Source organism: Typopeltis vanoorti, chromosome 17 (assembly GCF_054136105.1).
Source record: "Typopeltis vanoorti isolate ZY-2024b chromosome 17, IOZ_Tvanoo_1.0, whole genome shotgun sequence".
NCBI classification, from domain to species: domain Eukaryota; kingdom Metazoa; phylum Arthropoda; class Arachnida; order Uropygi; family Thelyphonidae; genus Typopeltis; species Typopeltis vanoorti.
Genome location: NC_143565.1, coordinates 49581386 through 49605166, shown reverse-complemented (window position 1 = coordinate 49605166; position 23781 = coordinate 49581386). Strand labels below are relative to the sequence as shown.

General features: G+C 36.0%; 1 protein-coding gene across 7 annotated transcripts in view; it reads left to right on the top strand.

The window, feature by feature from the left end:
- The window catches only part of LOC150097375 (serine/threonine-protein kinase Sgk1-like), a 163959-nt gene that overhangs the window by 9117 nt on the left and 131061 nt on the right, over positions 1 to 23781 (top strand). For all 7 annotated transcript variants that reach the window (XM_090407384.1, XM_090407387.1, XM_090407389.1 and 4 more), the window contains exon 3: positions 8808 to 9002. In XM_090407384.1, the coding sequence (XP_090263510.1) occupies positions 8808 to 9002 (195 nt within the window). The remainder of the gene's footprint in view (positions 1 to 8807; positions 9003 to 23781) is intronic.

Here is a 23781-nt window from a genome sequence, read left to right as displayed (position 1 = left end):
AAAAAACCAAAATCCTACTGGCAAGCAAGAAACCAAAGATCATAAAGAAAATTAAATTAAATGGGAAAGAGATAAAACAAGTAAAGAATTACAAATACCTAGGGAGTACAATAAATGAGGAAGGAAGATCAAAAGAAGATGTAAAGATAAGAATAAGCATAGCAAAAAACCAATTCAATAAAATGGAAAAGGTATTAAAAGGAAACTTAAGTCTACAACTAAGGAAAAAACTTATGTATGGAGTATAGCACTTTATGGCAGTGAAACACAGACAATGGGAACAGGAGATATTAGAAAATTGGAGGCATTTGAAATGTGGTGTTGGAGATGAATGCAAAAGATAAAATGGACAGACAAAAAATCTATTGAAGTGCTTAATGAACCCAGAACACTGATAAAGACATTAATAACAAGAAGAGATAGATGGATTGGACATATCTTACGACATGAAAGTCTGACGAGAAGAATAATGGAAGGCAAAATCAAAGGAAAAAGAAGACCAAGGAAAAGATACTTTGATCAAATAAAACAAAACACTGGACTAAAAGCATACTACAAAATAAAGAGGAAAGCAAACAGAAGAGAAGAATGGAAGGAAATGCTGCTGAGCTACCAGTCATAAGACTGATGCAACAGAAGAAGCCCATGCAACCATGTTTTAAACTGATGCAACGTGTCTACACCCACAACACACTCAGGCAATGCATTCCACTCGCCAACCACTCTACGCAAAGAACCTACACCTCTCTCCTCTGCTCACACTCTTTATACAGTTTCCAGCAATGACCTTTTGTTCTACCCTCCCATTCTATGAAAAATCTCTGCCATATCAACCGATAACAACCCCTGACTAGCATATACGTCTCGCTCATATCTTCCTCCTATTCACGGGGCTCTGCAATTTGTATTCTCTCAATCTATCCTCGTACTCCACATTCCAGACTACTGATCACCTTTGTAAATCTTCTCTGGACCCTTTCCAACATATCCTGGTCACCGTGAAAACCTGGCGACTGAATCTGTTCACAGTAATCCATATGAGGCCTGATCAAGGCTTATACAATGGCATCATGCACAACTTTCTGATACCTATCAGATAACCAGTCACTGATCCAACTCTGAAGTCTGTCATTCATTCCCATGTGTTTCAGTTTATTTAAGAGCTTGTGTGGATGCTCTATCAAAAGTCTTTGCAAAATCCAAGTATGCCACTGTATATGCATCTCCCCTGTCCAAGGTATTTGTTGCCTTGTTATAGTACATAAGTTAGTGAAACATGATCTCCCCCTTAATAAACCATGCTGGTATCCACAGAGAATTCTGCTGTTATTCAACCCATTTCTGTATCCTTCTCACCAATCTCTCCAGTACCTTCACAATTCCAGATGTACAGACCGGCCTATAATTTGAACTTACAGCCTTATTACCAGTGCTACTGCCAATTCCATGGAACATTCCCTTAAGGGTACCCCCCCCCCCCCCAAAAAAAAAAAAAAAACCATAGGTTTAAGGTAAAAATAAGAAAAAATTTTTTTTTTGTTTTTATAAAGTTTATATACTAAAGAATATATTCCGTAATTTTTGTACTCAAAAACTTCCTACATTTTGAGTTATAGTTATAAATTTTAAATTGATTTTTCTCTGGTTTTTAAATTTTAAAACATTGCAGTTGGTTTTGGCAAGATATCTTAAAAACTATTAGTCCTAGAATATTAATTTTTTTTTCTAACACAGCTTAATATATCCAGAATATATTGAACTAAAATTATAATCATTGATATGCATTTTCATTTTTATTTTTTTAAGTTTATTTTTCAAACATGCAAGATTTGTGTAATAACACAGTCCAACACAATTTTTGCTGACTTTTATATGAGACTTGTTTTTTACTAATTTGGGTGTGCTGATTTCAAATATCAAACCAATTTTTCAACAAACCCCAACTCAACATCACCAGAGTTAAAGATCGGTACTATCAACGTAAGAAGCCTGAATGGCAAAGAAATGGAGCTAGCTGAGGAATTAGATAAGTACCAGATCGACATAATAGGGGTGACTGAAACAAAAAAGACCAAAACTGGTGAGATCTTTCTGAGCAATAAATACAAAATGTTATATTCAGGCAATAACAATCAAGGAAAAGAAGGAGTAGCCATAGTATTCAACACAAAATACGAGGCTAATCTTCTTGAATGGCAGGCAGTCTCAAGTAGAGTAATGTGGGCAAATATGAGAATGGGGAACTGGACAATGAGACTTATTTGTGCCTATGGTCCCACAGAAGGTTCTACTAAGGTAGAAGTGGAGGAATTTTTTGAGGCTTTAGAAAAAGCAACTGACACAATGAAAAAGGAAAAGTTGGTCCTTGTTGGGGATCTAAATAGTAGAGTAGGAAATGATTGTGAGACATACAAAAATATTTTGGGAAAATTTGGAGAAAAGAGCAAAGCTAATAATAATGGCAAATATCTGTTGGATTTCTGCTCAGGACATGGACTGGTTATTACTAACACCATGTTCCAACATAAAAATGTGCACAAATTCACATGGAGAGAAGAGGCTAGGAATAAGAAAAGTCTCATTGACTATGTTATTGTTGATAGTGATGTTTTCTCCCTGGTGCAGGACACCAGAGTGTACAGAGGATTTGAAATTGGAAGTGATCACTATTTAGTCTTGAGCAGGATAAAATTGAATTTCGTATTGAAAAGAATAACATGTAAGAAAGTTTTAAAGCGAATAAGAGTTGAGCAGCTCTCAGATGTAAACTGTAGACTAAAATACAGAAATATTATTGAAAAGAAAATGAAAGAGTTTGAGAACAAGAATCAAACCTTGGAGATTCAGTGGCAAACTCTGAAGGAAACATTGATTGATTCTGCCAGAGAGGCATGTGGTGAGGTTGTGTGCAAAGATAAAAAAAATCAGAACTCCCTGGTGGACACAGGAAGTTAAAGAGGCAGTGAAGGAAAAGAAGAAAGCATATCAAAAGTTCCTGGCAAATAAGTCAGCTTTTATTCTTACAGAATACAGAGACAAATGTAAGAAAGCTAAACAGTGTGTAAAACTAGCTAAACAAAAGTCATGGGAGGACTTTGGCAAGAATATAGAAAATAAATATCAAGAAGGTGGCAAAATATTCTGGAGGTTGTTGAAGAAGCTTAGGAATGGAGGAAAGAGTGCTGTAAAAGGAATTAGAGATGATAAAGGTGAAATGAAAACAGGAGAAAAAGATATCCTTGAAGTATGGAGTAATTACTTTGAAAAACTGCTAAATGAAACAAGCAGTGATGACAGCACAGTGATAAAAAACACTGACCAGGCATGCAGTCAGGAATACATATCCATACTTGAAGTAGAAAAAGCCATCAAAGGCTTGAAATGTGGAAAGGCAGCAGGAGTAGATGATATTCGACCAGAAATGCTGAAGTATGGTGGTATAAGAGTCTTACAGTGGCTGCACTGCATAGTTCAGAAAGCCTGGACAGAGGGACGAATTCCCGATGATTGGAGTAGAGCTCTCATAGTACCCATATATAAAAAGGGAAATAAAACTGAATGTGAGAATTACAGAGGTATTTCCCTACTGAGTGTTCCTGGCAAGATCTATGCAAGTATACTTGAGAAACGGTTGAGAAGAATTGTGGAAGAAAAGCTTGGTGGAGAACAAGCTGGATTCAGGCCAAATAGAGGCTGTCAGGATCAGATCTTCACTTTACAACAAATAGTCGAGAAAGCATGGGAATATAACAAAGATCTGTATTTAAGTTTTTGTCGATTTGGAAAAGGCATATGACAAGGTGCCAAGAGAGAAGCTATTCAATACGCTGCAGTTATATGGTGTCAATGGGGCATTATATCAAGCAATACTTAGTCTTTATTTGAGTTGTGAGTCAGCAGCTAGAATTGAAGGAAGTACAGGAAGATGGTTTAATGTTAAATCTGGTGTGAGACAAGGATGTACATTATCCCCTCTGTTATTCATTATCTATATAGATCACATTATGAAGGAATGTGGTATTAAACCTGATATCAAAATTGGAGATGTTAATGTCAGCTCTTTGCTTTATGCGGATGATGTTATACTTCTAAATAAATCTGCTACAAGTTTGCAAAATTCTCTGACTAAATTGAATAGCTGTTGTAATAGATATGGTATGAAGGTCAGCAATAAAAAGACAAAGACAATGAAAATAGGCAGAATCATTGAAAATGTCAACTGTGTTGTGAATGGAGAACCTTATGGAACAAGTAAAACATTTCAGCTACTTAGGCACAATTTTTACTGAAGATGGTAAACTAAATATAGAAATAGACAACAGAATCAGCAAGGCTGGTATCGTGGGAAGTCAAATGAATAAATTCATATGGAATAAGAAAGAAATTAGTCGGAACACTAAATTAGCTGTATACAAGACTGTGTTCAAACCAATTTTAACTTATGGATCTGAGAGCTGGGTCAGAAGTAAAACACTTGACCAAAGACTAGAGACCGCAGATATGAGAGTCCTGAGAAAGATTAGAGGCGTGAACAGATGGCATCAATGGCAATATCATATTAAAAATGAGGATATTAGGAAAGAACTTGACATTGTCAGCATCCAGGAATGCGTTAGCAGAGCTAATCTCAGATTGTATGGTCACTTAAATAGAATGGGAGAGGAAAGATTAGCAAAACAAGTGTTCTCTGCCAGGTTGGCAGGAAAACGACCCAGAGGAAGACCAAGATATAGGTGGATTGATACGGTTCAAAGTGCCTTAGACGATAGAAATATAAGATCTGATAATGTTGGAGTCTTGACAAGTAACAGACTGATTTGGAGGAAAATTGTAGATAGGAAGTTAGTAATGATGTAATTTTTTCATGTAGTACTGTCATATCCTGTACACCCCTTGAGGGTACATGGCAGGAATTTGATGATGATGATGATGATGAACCTATTTTTCTCTATCATGTAAGGTTTTTCCTCTGGCATTTTCTTTTGCTAATTTGTAAGTTTTTGATAGTTTTAAGGAGGCAGTACTATTTAGAGGATCAAAAAAAAATCGATTTTTTAATATTTTCTGAAAGTATGTACTTTTAAAAATCTCTTCCTAACTTTTTATTAAGAAATTAGAAAAATTCCCGAAGATATAGTCTATTATTCAAAGCGGTGCACCGATCAGAATCGGAGTGCTCACCGCTTTCGCAACTGGCCGAATTGCTGAGTCGAGATTTGGATGCACAATTTTTTTCTTATTCTTCTTATTATAACCAGAAGTGTGAACTAAACAAAAATAGTAATCATCTACGTGATTTTTCGATTCATGCCAAAAGTTAATTTTTGACATTTTCCCTTGCTCCACTGTCGTAAATTTTCTACACGACTTACACACTTTATTTGGAGCCCATGACTTGTCCTGATCTGCAATTTTGACGTCAAAGTATGCAAAGTACACTTTCTTAACAAAATCAGTGATATTTGTCCTTTGACTGGGAACAGTAAAGCTGCCCTAAATGTAGCAGAAGGAATCTACACTATTGACACAATTTCGAGTAGTGGACATGATGTATTTTCTTCACTGCTGACTAACATGCAATTAACAAGACAAAAAAAAACCAGAGACTTTATTTAAACGTTATAAGCGCTCATCATACTTTCATGATTGATTGACTGATTTTGATCGTTCTTTGTCCACTATGACGCATATAGCATTCATTTGTTTTTGGCAGTTGTCATCGCCTACTTTTCATCACCTAAATGTATTAGGTCGGTTATTCGGCCTCTCTCGCATTCAAAGCGCCAGTACGTGCATACTTTCAAATATGTACTGAAATTTCTGAAAGTATGTACTTTAAAAGTACATACTTTCAGAAAATAATATTAAAAAATCGATTTTTTTGATCCTCTAAATAGTACTGCCTCCTTAAAACTATTAAAAACTTGCAAATTAGCAAAAAGAAAATGCCATAGAGGAAAAACCTGACGTGATAGAGAAAAATGGGTTTGATATTTGAAATCAGCACAGCCAAATTAGTAAAAAAACAAGTATCAGATCATAATCAGCAGAAAAAAAAATTTTTTTTGTTGGCCAGTGTAATTATTATATGGACAAATTAAATTTCATAACTTGCTCAATAATTTTAGTTTTATATTGTTTAATTGACATGATAGAATATCTGTAGCAAATTTGAACTAAAAAATTATTTGTTTCATAAAAAAGTGACACAAAAAATGCATAATTTTTAATAAAAATTTGATTTTTAATTAATTATATAATTAATAATTATTATTTAATATTTATTTTTATTTATTATTTAATAATTAAAATTTAATTAATTTAAATTTTTTTTCCAATTCCATGGTACACCCTATCCTTAAGATGCATGATGATGTCATCAAATCCTATTGCCTTATTTACATCAAGGTTATTTTCTCAAATACCTCCTCCTCACTCACAATTAAGCAATCCTCTGCATTTAATTTACTTATAATTCCATCCTGATCAGGATGAAACACCCTTATAAATTGATCACTGAATACCTCAATGTCTTCTGCAGCAGATACCCAGAGGAAGACCAAGATATAGGTGGATTGATACGGTACAAAGTGCCTTAGACAATAGAAATATAAGATCTGATAATGTTGGAGTCTTGACAAGTAACAGACTGATTTGGAGGAAAATTGTAGATAGGAAGTTTGGTAATGATGTAATTTTTTTTCATGTAGTACTATCATATCCTGTACACCCCTTGAGAGTACATGGCAGGAATTTGATGATGATGAACTTCACCTTACCATGATTATTCTTCCTTCTATCTGCCACATATCTTTAAAAAAAAAAAAAAAAAAAAAAAAAAAAAACTAGGGTTTTTCTTTGCCTAATTTGCCAATTTCTTCTCATAAAAAGAAAGTACTTTTGTTTTCCTTACTGGGTCACTCTCCTGGTTTGTTCTTATACTCTTCATGTGACTGATTATTACCATTATTCACCTTGTACTTCCTTTAAAGCACTTTCTTTTTCCAGGTTTCATGCTTAAGCTCCACATTAATCACTCTTAACAATGGGTTAAGAGAGCCTGTGTAGCTCAGTGGATGTGGCGTTTGCACACCGTGGCGCTTGACCGCACGAAGTAGACTTTTTTTTAAATCTTGTCGTCAACTAGAGGAAATTTTTCTAAGCCTTTTTTTGACCGGTTCCCGAGTTAGTCGATCTCTGGCACGGACAAGCGGGTTTTTCGTCCTGTACACTCAAGAAAAATCAACCATAGAACCCACATTATTTCAGACATTAAATATATTGTGTTAGGGTTAGGGACCACGAGATTGCGGCACTTGTTGAGAAGTCTCTCTTCGCTGCATGCCACTTAATTAGTGATAGCTTTGGGCCAGCTATCTCTGATTGAACTGCCCACTCAGTCTCCAAAAGTTAGATAGGACTAAATGGCCTTGCCTACTCCCTATATGGGAATAAAAAGGTGTTAGCTGATTTTTTAGCCGAGAACAATGGGTTATTTCAATAAATGTTAATACTGCATGAAACATAAATGAGAGTACATTGAAATACCAGTACGATACTAAAAAAAAATAAATTGGTGATTACTGAGAATATTCTTGAAACAGAAATTCTGGAGATGTAAAAAATTTGGAACTCTTCGTACATTTTTTTGGAAATATAACTTGATACCTACATTCTTTCCTATTAATAAAATTCGCATCTAGGATATTTTCCTCTAAGGACAGAGAGCTTCCTCTTATCCTTCCAGGCAGGTTCCAAGTTGGTGTAATCTTCTTTATTTCATCAACACCTATTACTGCTTATGGACCTCTTTGCCTGGAATTGGAGATTGCCGAACATCTAAATCCCGCTTTATTTCATTAGTAACCTGGTTGACCTGAGTCATATTCTTTAAATTAAGAAATTTTAGTTAATATATTGGTCTACGTTGTAATTTTTTTAAAAAAATAGTTTTCAATAGCCAATGTAGAAGCCATACCACCAGACTAAATTAAGAAATATTGTTAACTTCTTGAAAAACAAGCTGTTGTGTGAAGGTGGCCATCCATATTTAGATTTTTAGGTTTCTTTAAATTTATATTTGTATCTTGTTTAAGGAACAATGCTTTTCCAGTCAGCACTCTTGAGTTTATCCAGGGCTTGAGAAATGTCCTTTCATTATTGAATTTGATATGTTTTTTTTTTTTTTTGTTCATTTCTTCATATTGGAATTATATGTGCTCTGTTTCAGACACACAACAAACCACATATGAATTGGATTTGGTATATTTTAGGGTTTTGCTTTGGGGGGGGGGATCCTTGGAAGACTTATGACTGCAGAAAAAGTAATTTTCATAGAGCTGGAGGGTTGCAAATTACCCAATAGAATTTTTTAATTATAAAATGAGAAACTTTCAGTTATATAAGTCCAGCTATTTGGGGTCTTGTGAACATCAACAATTCAACTAAACATTTAAATGATTAAAACATTGAAAGATATTAACAGCCAACCTGGTGTATATCGTAATGTAACTTTCTTTGTGTGTGTGTGTGCGCGTGCACGCACACTACTTCAGTGGACTTTAATGTCTAGGTTGAACTGTCACTAGTTTGATTTATACTGATTTTGAAGTTATTTCAGTACAGTAATAAACTTTCTATAACTTTGCCATAATGAATATCAAAACAGTGAAGGAACAGCTTGCTGATTGACTAATTACTCATGTTCTCATAAAAGTGGAAAACATTTTTTTTTTAAATTTAAATGTAGAAATTAATGGCAATTTTGTGGTTTTTAAAAGTTAACTTACTTTATTTAATTTTTCCAGCCTATGGACAGGTTAAATTGGTTCAGAAAATTAAGGGATATGATAAAGGCGAATTATATGCTCTGAAACAAGTAAAAACTGAAAATAAGCATAGCAAAAATGAAATGAATATTTTAAAGGAGATAGGCCGCTTTCCATTTTTAGTGGCTCTTCACTATTCATTTGAAGCCCAGGATTACCTATATTTTGCCTTGGGTAAGTTAATTTTTAGCATTTTATTTCTTGATTAAAAGCATTTTATATAATTGCAGGTAACATTGCCATTGGTCAAAAGTATGATGCAGTAGTTAGCTTCTAAATATACTAATAATATGGTAAATTTTAATTAATAAAATATTTTTTATTTTTTTATTATTTTTTTTTTTTTAGGTCAGAAATGTATGTACAGGGTGTTCGGGATAAATTTGACAGTTTCGTAAGGAAAAAGAAAATCTTCTTTGTATCTATTAAATTTAATGAATTGACAAAAAAACATTACAGGCAAAGTTAATTACAATACTATCAACAAGATTTACTCAAAATAACCACCATTAGCATCGATCACAGCTTCAATTCTGCTTCGGAACCTCGAACAAGCTGATGCTACAGTCTCCCTGGGAAGGGCCGCAAAAACTGTTTTAATTTTATCCATTAACTGGGCTTTTGTATTACTGGAAGTGCGATTGGTGTCTTTTTCAACTGCGCCCCATACAAAATAATCCATGGGGTTAAGGTCTGGGGAGTTTGGAGGCCAAACATTTGGACTGGTGAAGTCGTAGAAATTTTCAGACAACCATTTTTGACTTTTCCCAGAGGTGTGGCAAGGGGCCGAATCCTGCTGCCATACATACGGCCTACCATTGGCTACCCTTGTTATCCAGGGCTTGACTACAGTTAGCAACTCCACGAACAAAGCCCGAATTCCAATGCCAGGGTTCTTCAACACCTGTTCCTGCAGATTTGCGAGGAATTCTGCTGTACGAACGCAATCAGATCGTCTGCTAGAGATCTTTCTTCTTGCTACATCCTCGTAGTCACCATTGCAAGTCTCTAGTTCATGCCTGATTGTTTTTACTGTATTCAGGGAGCATTGGGCAGCAGTTGTAATATCCTTATTTTGATGGCGGGCACGAATCATCATGATACAAGTTATTCTCTTCCATGATTCAGGTGGGTTCCAGCTATCCATCCTTTCTGACATCTTGTATATGAATGAAGAAGGGTCCAAACTTTTAAATGAAGAGAAGTGTGTGTTAATACATGTAACTTACGGAAAAATATAATTAATTATAAATATGTCAAATTTATCCCGAAAACCCTGTATATATTTATTCATTATACACTGATTACACTAATAATCGGTATAAGAGCGATACATAGAGCAAAAAGGCAACTGGAGCGTATGGAAAAATGTGTGCTGAACGTACTGACTAATAAATGGTGAAAGTCTATTATGAAAAATAATAGAATCTTCGTAAACGTCAATAAAATGAAGGAGCGAGTGCTGTATGAGGATTCGCTATTAAGAGGTGTGATAGTTGAGAGTTTGACGAAATCGTACCAGCTGGGTGCGAACATAAAGGACGTTAGCGAATCTATTAGAGTGCAAAAACAGAAGTTGAAAGAGATGATAATTGTGGCGGGAACAAATGATTTGAAAGAAGACAAAATGGAAATGATAGAGGATGTGAGGGAATTACTTGAGGTAGCAAAAGAGAAGAGTGAGAGAGTTAGGATGGTGAGTATTTTACCGCGATATGACAGTGGAGTGTTTAGGAGGGCCATAATTGCCAATGACTTTATGCGTGGGTTATGCATGGAGAGTGGTGTGGAGTGAGTTCGATGGGCAAAAGGATTTATATAAGATGGATGGGTTACATTTGAATGGAGTTGGTGTACGGAGGCTTGAAAAAGTGCTGATGAATGATGTGGAAGTGGATGTATAGACTCAGGGAAACTAGATTTATTAAGGGGGGGGGATAGATATGCAGACTTTAGGGAGGCAGTTGAGTGTATGAAAGAGTGTAATATGCCTGAGCGAGTACAAAGGACTACAAATCAGAATGGGATAGTTAGTATAAGGCATCAAAGTAGGGATGGGACTAATGGGCTTCTGCAATTCATGTACACTAATGCCAGGAGTATTAGGAACAAGAAGGAAGAGTTTTTGGCCTTGGTTGGCACTTCCAGGCAACAGGTTGTTGGTATTAGTGAAACATGGCTGACAGAAGATGATAAAGCTAGTGGGATTGAATGTGATGGATATAGCGTGTTCAGGAGTGACAGGGTGAATAAAAAGGGGGGGAGGAGTGTTATTGATGATAGCTGATGAGTTGCAGCCAAGGAGTATAGAAGTTGAACTGCAGGATAGAGAAAAGAGCACATTTGAGGCTCTTTGGTGTGAGATAGAATCTAGCAGAACAAAATATACAATTGGGTGCTGCTATAGACCAGGTGATGGAATAGATGGTGGGGATAGTATGCATAGGCAAATAGAAGAAATGAGTGGAAGGAGGGTAATTATTATGGGTGATTTCAATTATGGTAACATTGACTGGAAAGAGGAGAGGGCACATGGGAGGAAGGAATTGGATTTTATGCGGTTATTAAGGGATAACTATCTGCGACAGCATGTAGTGGAAAATACCAGTGAGAAGAGAGTGCTTGACCTAGTAATTGAACTGAGAATGTGGCTGTAACGAACATGACCATGTTGCCACCAATTGGTGAGAGTGACCATAAGGTCATGACTTGGGAGGTGGCTGAAGGAGTGGAATTTACAATTAAGACAGTGTACATGTGGAATTACTGGGCTGGTAAGTATTACAAGCTTAGGAGTGTGTGCTTGGCTCAGTGCCAAGGCATGTAAAACTGCAAGGGCTGGATGTTGATAGTGCATGGGAGGTGGTTAAAAAGTGTTTTCAGGAGGTAATGGTTGACTGTATACCAAGAGTCCGAATAATAAATCAAGTAAGGGTTAAATGGATGAATAACACTATTAAGCTTGAGCTGCAAAAAAAGAAACAATTATGGAGGGCATTTAAGGAGAAAGGTGACCAGCAGGCACAGGAACAGTATAAAGCTCAGGCCAGGATGGTAACAAGGGTGGTAAGAAAAGCAAAAGTGGATTATGAAAGAAAATTGGCCATGCAGGCTAAAGAGAATCCCAAACAGTTTTTTCAATATGTTGCAAGTAAAAGGAAAAATGCTCATGGCAGAATGATTTTAAAAAATGCTGAGGGCAGGGAGGTAACCGAATCAGTCAATATAGTGGAATTACTGAGCAAGCACTTTGCAAGAGTATATCATCCAGGTGGTGACATTGCAGGAATGGAAGAACCAACTGCTTATACTGGAATTGTGATGAATGAAGTAGAGGTAACTAGTCTATTACAGAACCTCAATGTCAGTACATCTGTGGGATTGGATGGTATACCAGCTCGTGTCGTACGTGAAGCGGCTAAAGAATTGCCAGTGCCCTTGCCCATTTTGTTTAATTTGAGCCTCGGGTCTGGGTCAGTTCCAAGGGGGAGGAAAGAGGGGAAAATAGTTCCACTGCATAAAGGTGGTTCCAAGGCTGCTGTTGAAAATTACTGGCCAATCAGCATAACGGGAATCATTATCAAGGTCTTGGAGAAAATAGTCAGGAGGAAAATACAAGATTGGATAGATGAAAATGGGATACTGTATCGGGGACAAAATGGTTTTGTGAAAGGTAGGTCATGCCTCAGTAACTTGCTCACGTATTATAACACAGTGACGGCTGAACTGGATAAGGGTAATGGGTTTACAGTCATTCTACTGGATCTTGCTAAGGCCTTTGACAGGATACCACATGGAATTTTAATCAGTAAATTGCAGCATATGGGGATGGATATAGGGTTGGTGAGATGGATAGGAGGGTGGTTGACGGAGAGATATCAGAGAGTGGTTTATTCAGGAGTAGAGTCCACAAGACGGCCTGTGACTAGTAGTGTGCCACAAGGATCTGTTCTTGGACCACTGCTGTTTAATTTGTTCATTAATGATATAGGAAAGGATCTGAGAGGAACAGGTCATTTGTTTGCAGATGATGCAAAGTTGGGTAGGGCAATAGTGAATGCAGATGATGTCAGAATTTTGCAAGATGATTTGGATAGATTGGAGGTCTGGGCTAAGGAGAATAGATGTCAATTTAATGTGACAAAATGTAAGGTTATGCATTTTGGGGTGAAAAGATTAGCAGCAGTTTACTGCATTGGTGGAACTGTACTCCAGGAAATTGATGAGGCACGAGATTTAGAAGTGTTGGTGGATAAGAAGTTGAAGTTTTAGGGGGCATATTGCAAAAGTGGCCAAATTAGCTCATCAAATCACTTGGTTGCTGAAGAATACGTTGACAAGCAGGTTATTGTTCCTCTGTATCGAGCCTTGATAAGACCCCATCTCGACTACTGTGCCCAGATTTGGTCACCTAGGTTTCTTCTTGATGGGGAGGAGGTGGAGAGGATCCAAAGGCGAGTGACCAAGATGATAGCAGGTCTGTGGAGTGAACCTTATGAGAACAGGTTGAGGATTTGTGGGTTGCAAAAATTGGTTGATAGGCGGAGGAGGGGAGATATGATTGAGACATTCAAATTACTGAAGGGTTTCTATAAAATTAATTCAGAAGATATTTTTGAGAACAGGGCTGGTTGTGGGATGACTAGGGGACATTCCTGGAAACTGGGCAAAAGTGTGGTTAGTAAGGGTGTTAGAGCTGGGTTCTTTACTTTTAGAGTGGTGAATGAGTGGAATGGGCTGCCAGAGTCTCTGGGGAATGCTGTGACAGTGAATGAGTTTAAGGCGAGGTATGATAGATACTGTATGAATGTCGAATAGTTGTGATTAATATGATTTGGGGCCTCCCTTGATGAGTCTAAGGACTCCCTGGAGTTGCCCGTAATAATAATAATTGAAAATTATTCCATGTGCAGCATAATATTTATTAGTATTCATATACAGTAGAACTCGATTATAACGATCACGTTTATAATGATAATTTTGAATTATTCGTTATAAACGGTATATTTATAACGAATAAGTAATAAAATAGGTATATTTGAATTACATTTGATTTAATGCATGTATTCATGCATAATTCATGTTTATTACGAATTCGTTTCACGGGAATAACGAACGAACAATACACGTTAGTCGTTCCTTTACTGACATTTTGTACGTATGCATTTTCTGGTTGTGGAAAAATGTCGGGAGTCAAACGGAAAATTTTATCGGTTTCCGAAAAAGTAGAAATTATACGGGAGGTGGAAAGTGGCCAATCAAATCTGACAGTAGTATAGAAGTATGGTTTGTCCCCATCTACGATATCAACAATTTGGAAGAATCGCGAGTTGACTCTGAAAGCCTTTGAAAACAATTTATCGAAATGTAAAAAACTTAAAAAGTGTAATAAAAGTGACGTTGACGAGGCACTTCTTTCGTGGTTTAAAGTGCAAAGAACCGCTGGCTTACCTATTAGCGGACCAATTTTGAAAGTTCAAGCCGAAAAATTTGCTGTTCAACTTGGTTATAGCGATTTTAAATGCAACAATGGGTGGATTGATCACTTTAAGAACAGAAATAATATTGTCTATGCAAAAGTAAGTGGCGAGGCGTTGTCCATTGACCAAAACGTTGTTCCTGACTGGATCAAGAATGTATGGCCAGACATCAAATGAAGATATGGATACAACAACATTTATAATGCAGACGAAGCAGGGTTTTTTTTATAATTTAATGCCCGATAAAACTTTTCAATTTAAAAACGAAAAGTGCATTGGCAGAAAACTTATCAAAAATAGACTCACAGTTTTAGTTTGTGCAAACATGATCAGTAGCGATAAAAGAAAGCTTCTTGTAATTGGAAAATCGGCAAAGTCTAGATGCTTTAAAAACATAAAGAAACTTCCCGTTGATTATACAACGAATAAGAAGCCCTGGATGACATCTTTAATTTTCGAAAATGAAATTCGCAAGTGAGATAAAAATCTTCACAGTGAAAACCGGAAAATTTTGTTATTGATAGACAACTGCCATGCCCATCCTGTAGTGGCTAATTTAACAAACATAAAACTTGTTTTTTTGTCACCAAATGTAACATCTGTCTTGCAACCACTTGATCAAGGCGTAATTAGATGTTTTAAATCCCATTTTCGTCATCTGTTAGTCTTGGATTGATAGAACGCAGAGAAAAATCCGCGGAAAATGCTTACGACTCAAAGATCAGTGTACTTCACACAATACGTTTAATGAGTGATGCTTGGAATTTGATGTCATCGTCTATGTTACAAAACTATTTTAAGAAAGCCGGTCTTGCGGAATACAAGTGTGAATCTGAAGAAGATGAAGAGGATAACTTACCGTTATCAGCGTGGTTAAAAGCACGAAACTTGAACAATTTTGAAATGTGCACAGAGATTGATAATTTTATAGACATTGATAATGGCGTCGCAACTTCGGGTATGCCAACAGATGCTGACATCTTAAAACAAATCTCTCGTACAACAGAAGAAGATAATAGTAGTAGTGACTCCGAGGAAGAAAATAGCAATGATGAAAAAATCGTTACCTGGCGTGAAGCAGAAAGGGCTTTACATATTTTAAAAGATTTATGGAATCGTAATCTGTAAGTTCAGACAACACATTCAAGCATCTTAGAGGTATAAGGAACAATTTCAAACATATGAAATATGCATCTTGTGCAAAGCAAAGCATGCTTGATGATTTTTTTATGTAAAAATGTGAAGTTTTAAAAATAAATTTTTGTTCTTTATATGTATGTATGCACATATGTATTTATATTACCCAATATACCTATGCTGAGAAAAATCTGAAAATATTTTTAATTCGCTCAAATTATGACTTTCTTGGATATAACGAATTACAGTTATTACGAACAAATATATGCGGTCCCGTAGAATTCATTATAACCGAGTTCTACTCATCATCAAATCCAAATTCCTGCCATGTACCCTAAAGGGGTGTACAGGATATGATAGTACTACATGAAAAAAATTACATCATTATTAATTTCCTATCTACAATTTTCCTCCAAATCAGTCTGTTACTTGTCAAGACTCCGACATTATCAGATCTTATATTTCTATCGTCTAAAGCACTTTGTACTGTATCAATCCATCTATATCTTGGTCTTCCTCTGGGTCGTTTTGCTGCCAACCTGGCAGAGAACACTTGTTTTGCTAATCTTTCCTCGCCCATTCTGTTTAAGTGACCATACCACCTGAGATTAGCTCTGCTAACACATTCCTGGATGCTGACAATGTCAAGTTCTTTCCTAATATCCTCGTTTTTAATATGATATTGCCATTGATGTCATCTCTTCACGCCTCCAATCTTTCTCAGGACTCTCATATCTGCGGTCTCTAGTCTTTGGTCAAGTGTTTTACTTCTGACCCAGCTCTCAGATCCATAAGTTAAAACTGGTTTGAACACTGTCTTGTATACAGCTAATTTAGTGTTCCGACTAATTTCTCTCTTATTCCATATGAATTTATTCAATTGACTTCCCACCATACCAGCTTTGCTGATTCTGTTGTCAATTTCTATATTTAATTTACCATCTTCAGTAAAAATCATGCCTAAATAGCTGAAATGTTTTACTTGTTCCACAGGTTCTCCATTCACAACACAGTTGACACTTTCAATGATTCTGCCGATTTTCATTGTCTTTGTCTTTTTATTGCTGACCTTCATAACATATCTATTACAACAGCTATTCAATTTAGTCAGAGAATTTTGCAAACTTGTAGCAGATTTATTTAGAAGTATAACATCATCCGCATAAAGCAAAGAGCTGACATTAACATCTCCAATTTTGATATCATGTTTAATACCACTTTCCTTCATAATATGATCCATATAGATAATGAATAACAGAAGGGATGATGTACATCCTTGTCTCACACCAGATGATTTAACATTAAACCATCCTCCTGTACTTCCTTCAGTTCTGATTGCTGACTTACAACTCAAATAAAGACTAAGTATTGCTTGATATAATGCCCCATTCACACCATATAACTGCAGCGTATTGAATAGCTTCTCTCTCTTAGCATCTTGTCATATGCCTTTTCCAGATCGACAAAACTTAAATACAGATCTTTGTTATATTCCCATGCTTTCTCAACTATTTGTCGTAAAGTGAAGATCTGATCCTGACAGCCTCTATTTGGCCTGAATCCAGCTTGTTCTTCACCAAGCTTTTCTTCCACAATTCTTCTCAACCGTTTCTCAAGTATACTTGCATAGATTTTGCCAGGAACACTCAATAGGGAAATACCTCTGTAATTCTCACATGCAGTTTTATTTCCCTTTTTATATATGGGTACTATGAGAGCTCTACTCCAATCATCGGGAATTCGTCCCTCTGTCCAGGCTTTCTGAACTATGCAGTGCAGCCACTGTAAAGACTCTTATACCACCATACTTCAGCATTTCTGGTCGAATATCATCTGGTTGAAATGATTGTCAGACATACAAAAATATTTTGGGAAAATTTGGAGAAAAGAGCAAAGCTAATAATAATGGCAAATACCTGGTGGATTTCTGCTCAGGACATGGACTGGCTATTACTAACACCATGTTCCAACATAAAAATGTGCACAAATTCGCATGGAGAGAAGAGGCAAGGATTTAAGAAGAGTCTCATTGACTATGTTATTGTTGGTAATGATGTTTTCTCTCTGGTACAGGACACCAGAGTGTACAGAGGATTTGAAATTGGAAGTGATCACTATTTAGTCTTCAGCAGGATAAAATTGAATTTCACATTGAAAAGAATGACATGTAAGAAAGTTTTAAAGCGAATAAAAGTTGAGCAGCTCTCAGATGTGAACTGTAGACTAAAATACATGAAGATTATTGAAGAAAAAATGAAAGAGTTTGAGAACAGGAACCAAACCTTGGAGATTCAGTGGCAAGCTCTGAAGAAAACACTGATTGATTCAGCCAGAGAGGCATGTGGTGAAGTTGTCTGCAAGAATAGAAAAATTAGAACTCCATGGTGGACACAGGAAGTTAAAGAGGCAGTGAAGGAAAAGAAGAAAGCATATCAAAAGTTCCTGGCAAATAAATCATATTTTGCTCTTAGAGAATACAGAGACAAATGTAAGAAATCTAAACACTTTGTAAAACTAGCTAAACAAAAGTCATTGGAGGACCTTGGCAAGAACATAGAAAATAAATATCAAGAAGGTGGCAAGATATTCTGGAGGTTGGTGAAGAAGCTTAGAAATGGAGTAAAGAGTGCTGTAAAAGGAGTTAGAGATGATTAAGGTGACATGAAAATGGGAGAAAAAGATATCCTTGAAGTATGGAGTAATGACTTCGAAAAATTGGTAAATGAAACAAGCAGTGATAGTACAGTGGTAAAAAACACTCCAGAGGCATACAGTCAGGAATACATATCCATACTTGAAGTAGAAAAAGCCATCAAAGGCTTGAAATGTGGAAAGGCAGCAGGAGTGGATGATATTCGACCAAAAATGCTGAAATATGGTGGCATATAAGTGTTACAGTGGCTGCACTGCATAGTTCAGAAGGCCTGGACAGAAGGGCAAATTCTCGATGATTCGAATAGAGCTCTCATAGTACCCATATATAAAAAGGGAAATAAAACTGAATGTGAGAATTACAGAGGTATTTCCCTACTGAGTGTTCCTGGTATTTATGCCAGTATACTTGAAAAATGGTTGAGAAGAATTGTGGAAGAAAAGCTTGGTGAAGAACAAGCTGGATTCAGGCGAAATAGAGGCTGTCAGGATCAGATCTTCACTTTACGACAAATGGTGGAGAAATCATGGGAATATAACATAGATCTGTATTTAAGTTTCGTAATTCTGGAAAAGCATATGACAAGATGCCAAGAGAGAAGCTATTCAATACGCTACAGTTATATGGTGTCAATGGGGCATTATATCACTCAATACTTAGTCTTTATTTGAGTTGTAAGTCAGCAGTTAGAATTGAAGTACCGGAAGATGGTTTAATGTTAAATCTGATGTGAGACAAGGATGTATAATATCCTTTCTTGTATTCATTATCTATATGGATCACATTATGAAGAAAAGTGGTATTAAACATGATATCAAAATTGTAGATGTTAATGTCAGCTGGTTATTACCAACTCAATGTTCCAACATAAAAATGTGCATAAATTCACAAGGAGAGAAGAGGCAGTCTCTTTAACTATGTTATTGTTGATAGTGCTCTTTCTCACTGGTGCAGGACACTAGAGTGTCCAGAGGATTTGAAATTGGAAGCGATCACCATTTAGTCTTGAGCAGAATAAAATTAAAATTTGAATTATATATTGAAGAAGAACATGTAAGAAAGTTTTATTTAAAGTGAATAAAAGGTGAGCAGCTCTTAGATGTGAACTATAGACTAAAACACACAAACATTATTCAAGATAAAAAGGAAAGAGTATGAGAACTGGTACCAAACCTTGGATATTCAGTGGCAAGCCCTGAAAAAAAAAACATTGATTGATTCAGCCAGAGAGGATTGTGGTTGGGTTGTCTGCAAGGATAGAAAAATCAAACTCTATTGTTGATACAGGTTAAAGAGGCAGTGAAGTAAAAGAAGAAACCATATAAATCAGCTTGTGCTTTCAGTGAATAGAGACAAATGTAAGCAAGCTAAACACTGTGTAAAACTAGCTAAACAAAAGTCATGGGAAGACTTTGGCAAGAATATAGAAATTAAATATCTTTTTTTGAGGTATTAGAGAAAGCAACTGACAAAGTGAAAAAGGAAAAGTTAGTCCTTGTTGGAGAACTGAACAGCAGAGTAGGAAATGATTATCTGTCATACAGAAATGTTCTGGGAAAATTTGAAAAAAAAAGACCAAAGAATAATGTTAAGTATCTGCTGGATTTCTGTTTAGGACATGATTACTAACACCATGTTCAAACACAAAATGTGCACAAATTCTCATGGCGAGAAATTGCAAGAAATGTCTCATCGACTTTGTTGATATTGATGTTTTCCTACTGATTCAGGACATAATAGTATATGCAAGATTTAAAATTGGAAGTGAGTATCATTTAATATAGAGTAGGATTAAAATTGAATTTCATATCAAGAAGGACCTATAAGAAAGTTTTGAAACAAAGGTGAGGAATCTCGACATAGAAGAGGTTGATGAGGCTGATCTACAATAGCTTGTGGAGGATCACGATGACGAACTGATCATTGAAGAACTCAGAGCATTCGGTGAACAGTAAACAAAGGAAAGAGAAAGGGGAATTTTACCTCAAGAAGAGGAGGGCAGGGAAAAAGGGCCAATGCCAACAGCTGCCATTATAGACATTTTATTCCATTGGAAGAAGGTGCAGTCTGGAATTCACCCCAACACTGCTGATGTGAGTAGAATGACAGACTTGTTCAACAACACCATCATCCATCTTGATAAAGAGAGGGAGAGAGACAGTCCACCCTTGATCAGTTCCTCATCCCTGTTCAAGTAAAGAGGAAACGAGAAGAGTTAGAACAGGATAAAGAAGACTCTCTTCAAACATCTAAGGCAAAATATATTGTATGTATTGTGTATACAATAGTAAAATACGTAAAGTAAATAATATGGTGTATTTCTCACCTAATAGGGGGGGGGGTGCAGGATGAGGGTCAGACAATGAATTATTTTATTTTCCATAGACTTATGGGAAATATTGTCCCACAATTCGACATTAATTTGGCAACGGATTAGTGTCGAATTGCAAGGCATCAGTGTATTAGGAAAGAACTTAACATTGATAGCATCCAGTAATGTGTTAGTAGAGCTAATCTCAGGTGGAATAATCACTTAAACAGAATGGGAGAGGAAAGATTAGCAAAACAAGTGTTCTTTACCAGGTTGGTAGGAAAAAGACCCAGTGGAAGACCAAGATATAGGTGGATTGATAAGTACAAAGTACCTTAGAAGACAGAAATATAAGATAATGTTGGATGCTTGAAAGGTAACAGATTGTTTTGGAGGAAAATTGTAGGTAGGAAGTTAGTAATGATGTAAGTTTTTCATGTAATACTATTATATCCTGTACGTCCCTTGTGGGTATATATCAGGAATTTGATGATTGTCTTGTTATTGCTGATTTTCATACCAAATTTATTACAACAGTTATTCAATTTAGTCAGGGAATCTTGCAGACTTGTACTGCATTTATTTAAAAGTATAAGATCATCTGCATAAAATAGAGAGTTGAGATTAACATCTCCAATTTTGATATGTTTAATACTGCTTTCCTTCAAAATGTGATCCATATAGATAATGAATAACAGAGGGGATAATATACATCCTTATCGACACCAGATTTAACACAAACATTCTTCAAAAGACTTGCTGCTTGGCACAATGACACCATATAATTGTAGCATTTTGAATAGCTTTTCTCTTCGCACCCTGTCATATGCCTTTTGCAGGTCTATAAAACGTAAATATGGATCTTTGTTATATTCTTATGGTATCTCAACTATTTGTCTTGAAGTGAAAATCTGATCCTGACAGCCTCTATTTGGCCTGAATCATCCAGTTTGTTTTTCTCTTCCACAATCCTCAACTATTTCTCAAGTAAATTGCATAAATCTTACCAGGAACACTCATTAGGGAAATACCTCCTGTAATTCTCAGATTGTTTTATTTCCCTTTTACTATATGGGTACTACGAGAACTCTACTACAATCATCTGGAATTCGTCCCTCTGTCCAAGCATTCTGAACTATGCAGTGCACCCACTGTAGGACTTTTATACCTCCATACTAGAGCATTTCTGGTCGAATATCATCTGCTCCTGCTGCCATTCCACATTTCAGGCCTTTGATGGCTGTTTCTACTTCAAGTATGGATATGTATTCCTGACTGCATCTCTGAGTGTTCTTTACCACTTGCTGTCACTGTTTGTTTCATTTAGCAATTTTTCAAAGTCATTACTTCAAGGATATCTTTTTCTCCAGTTTTCAAGTCACCTTTATCATCTGTAATTCATTTTACAGCACTCCTTCCTCTATTTCTGAGCTGCTTTAACAATCTCCAGAATATCTTGCCACCTTCTTGATATTTATTTTCTATGTTCTTGCAAAAGTCTTCTCATGACTTTTGTGTAACTAGTTTTACACAATGTTTAGCTTTCTTACATTTGTCTCTGTTCTCTAAGAGCACAAGCTGACTTATTTGCCAGGAACTTGTGATTTGCTTTCTTCTTTTCCTTCACTGCCTCTTTAACTTCCAGTGTCCACCATGGAGTTCTGATTTTTCTGTCTTTGCAGACAACCTCACCACATACCTCTCTGACTGAATCAATCAGTGTTTTCTACAGGGCTTGCCACTGAATCTCCAAGGTTTGGTTCCTGGCAATTTTTTCTTGAATAATGTTTGTGTATTTTAGTCTGCAGTTCACATGTGAGAGCTGCTCAACTTTTATTTGCTTTAAAACTTTCTTACATGTTCCTCTTTTCAATATGAAATTCAATTTTATCCTGCTCAAAACTGAATGCTGATTACTTCCAATTTCAAATCGCTCTGCACCAACGGAGAAAACATCATTATCGACAATAACATAGTCAATGAGACTTTTCTTATTCCTTGCCTCTTCTCTCCATGTGAATTTGTGCACATTTTTATGTTGGAACATGGTGTTAGTAATAGCCAGTCCATGTCCTGAGCAGAAATCCAACATTCATTTGCCATTATTATTAACTTTGCTCTTTTCTCTAAATTTTCCCAAAATATTTTTGTATGTCTGACAATCATTTCCTACATTTCTATTTAGATCCCCAACAAGAAACAACCTTTTCATTATCAGTTACCTTCTCTAAAGCCTCAAAGAATTCCTGCACTTCTACCTTAATAGAACCTTCTATGGGATCATAGCCACAGATAAGTGTCATCATTCTTTCATTCCCGTATTGATATTTGCCCACATCACTCTACTTGAAATTGCCTGCCATTCAAGAAGATTAGCCTTGTATTTATTATTGAATTCAATGGCTACTCCTCCTTTTCCTCTATTGTTATTACCTGAGTATAACATTTTTTATTTATTGCTCAGAAATATCTCGCCAGTTTATGTCTTTTTTGTTTCAGTCGCCCCTATAATGCTGATCTGATACTTATTCAATTCCTCAGGTAGCTACTGTTTTTTTTTTTTGCCATTCAGGCTTCTTATGTTGATAGTACTTTGAACTCTGTTAGTACTGGTCTTGAGCTTGTTTTACTGGGTGATGCCCCAGTTAGCATGAGATTCTGTCCTTTGAAACATCATTTTATGTTTTGGTTTAAGCCAATAAGAATACAGTTTGGTCAGCTAAATGCCATCCTCATTCGTTCAGTATCCAGGTAGATACCTAACAGGGTGCCCCACGAGAGGTAAGGATTGGACATTGGGTCAGAAGCCCTGGTTTTTTCCCCACATTCATTTTAAAAGCTATGTGGAGGTCTCCTGTCAGTTATACAGCTTTTACAGTTATAAAGTTATATACCTGTGCCAAAAACTCACTCATTTATTAGTTTTTCTGACTTATTGGATGAAAAATATTGAAGTTTTTCATGCTGCAAGTAAGAAAAATTGACCAAAGAACTTGTCTGTTTTAGACAAATAATAATCCATTTAATTTGAAATATAAGATGACAGTAGATGTCTTCATATTCTCATACCTGGAATTTAAAATTATTTGTTATGAACACTCATTATTGTGATGACCGGAGACTAGCCACCCTAATCCCTGGGGGTTAGGATTTATTTTTATTTTCTTTGCTTTTATCATATTAAATATAATAGTAATAGATTTTCAAACAGAATTAGTTTGAATTTGCTCATTGTGAATTGGTGAATATATGTACAGGATGATGAAAATTAAATTATCTCTTTTTAAGGCTTTGTGAAGCACCACCCAATGATCCATATGTATGCTTAAATAATAAAGCAACATGTAAAAACCACAGTGATATCTTTAATTA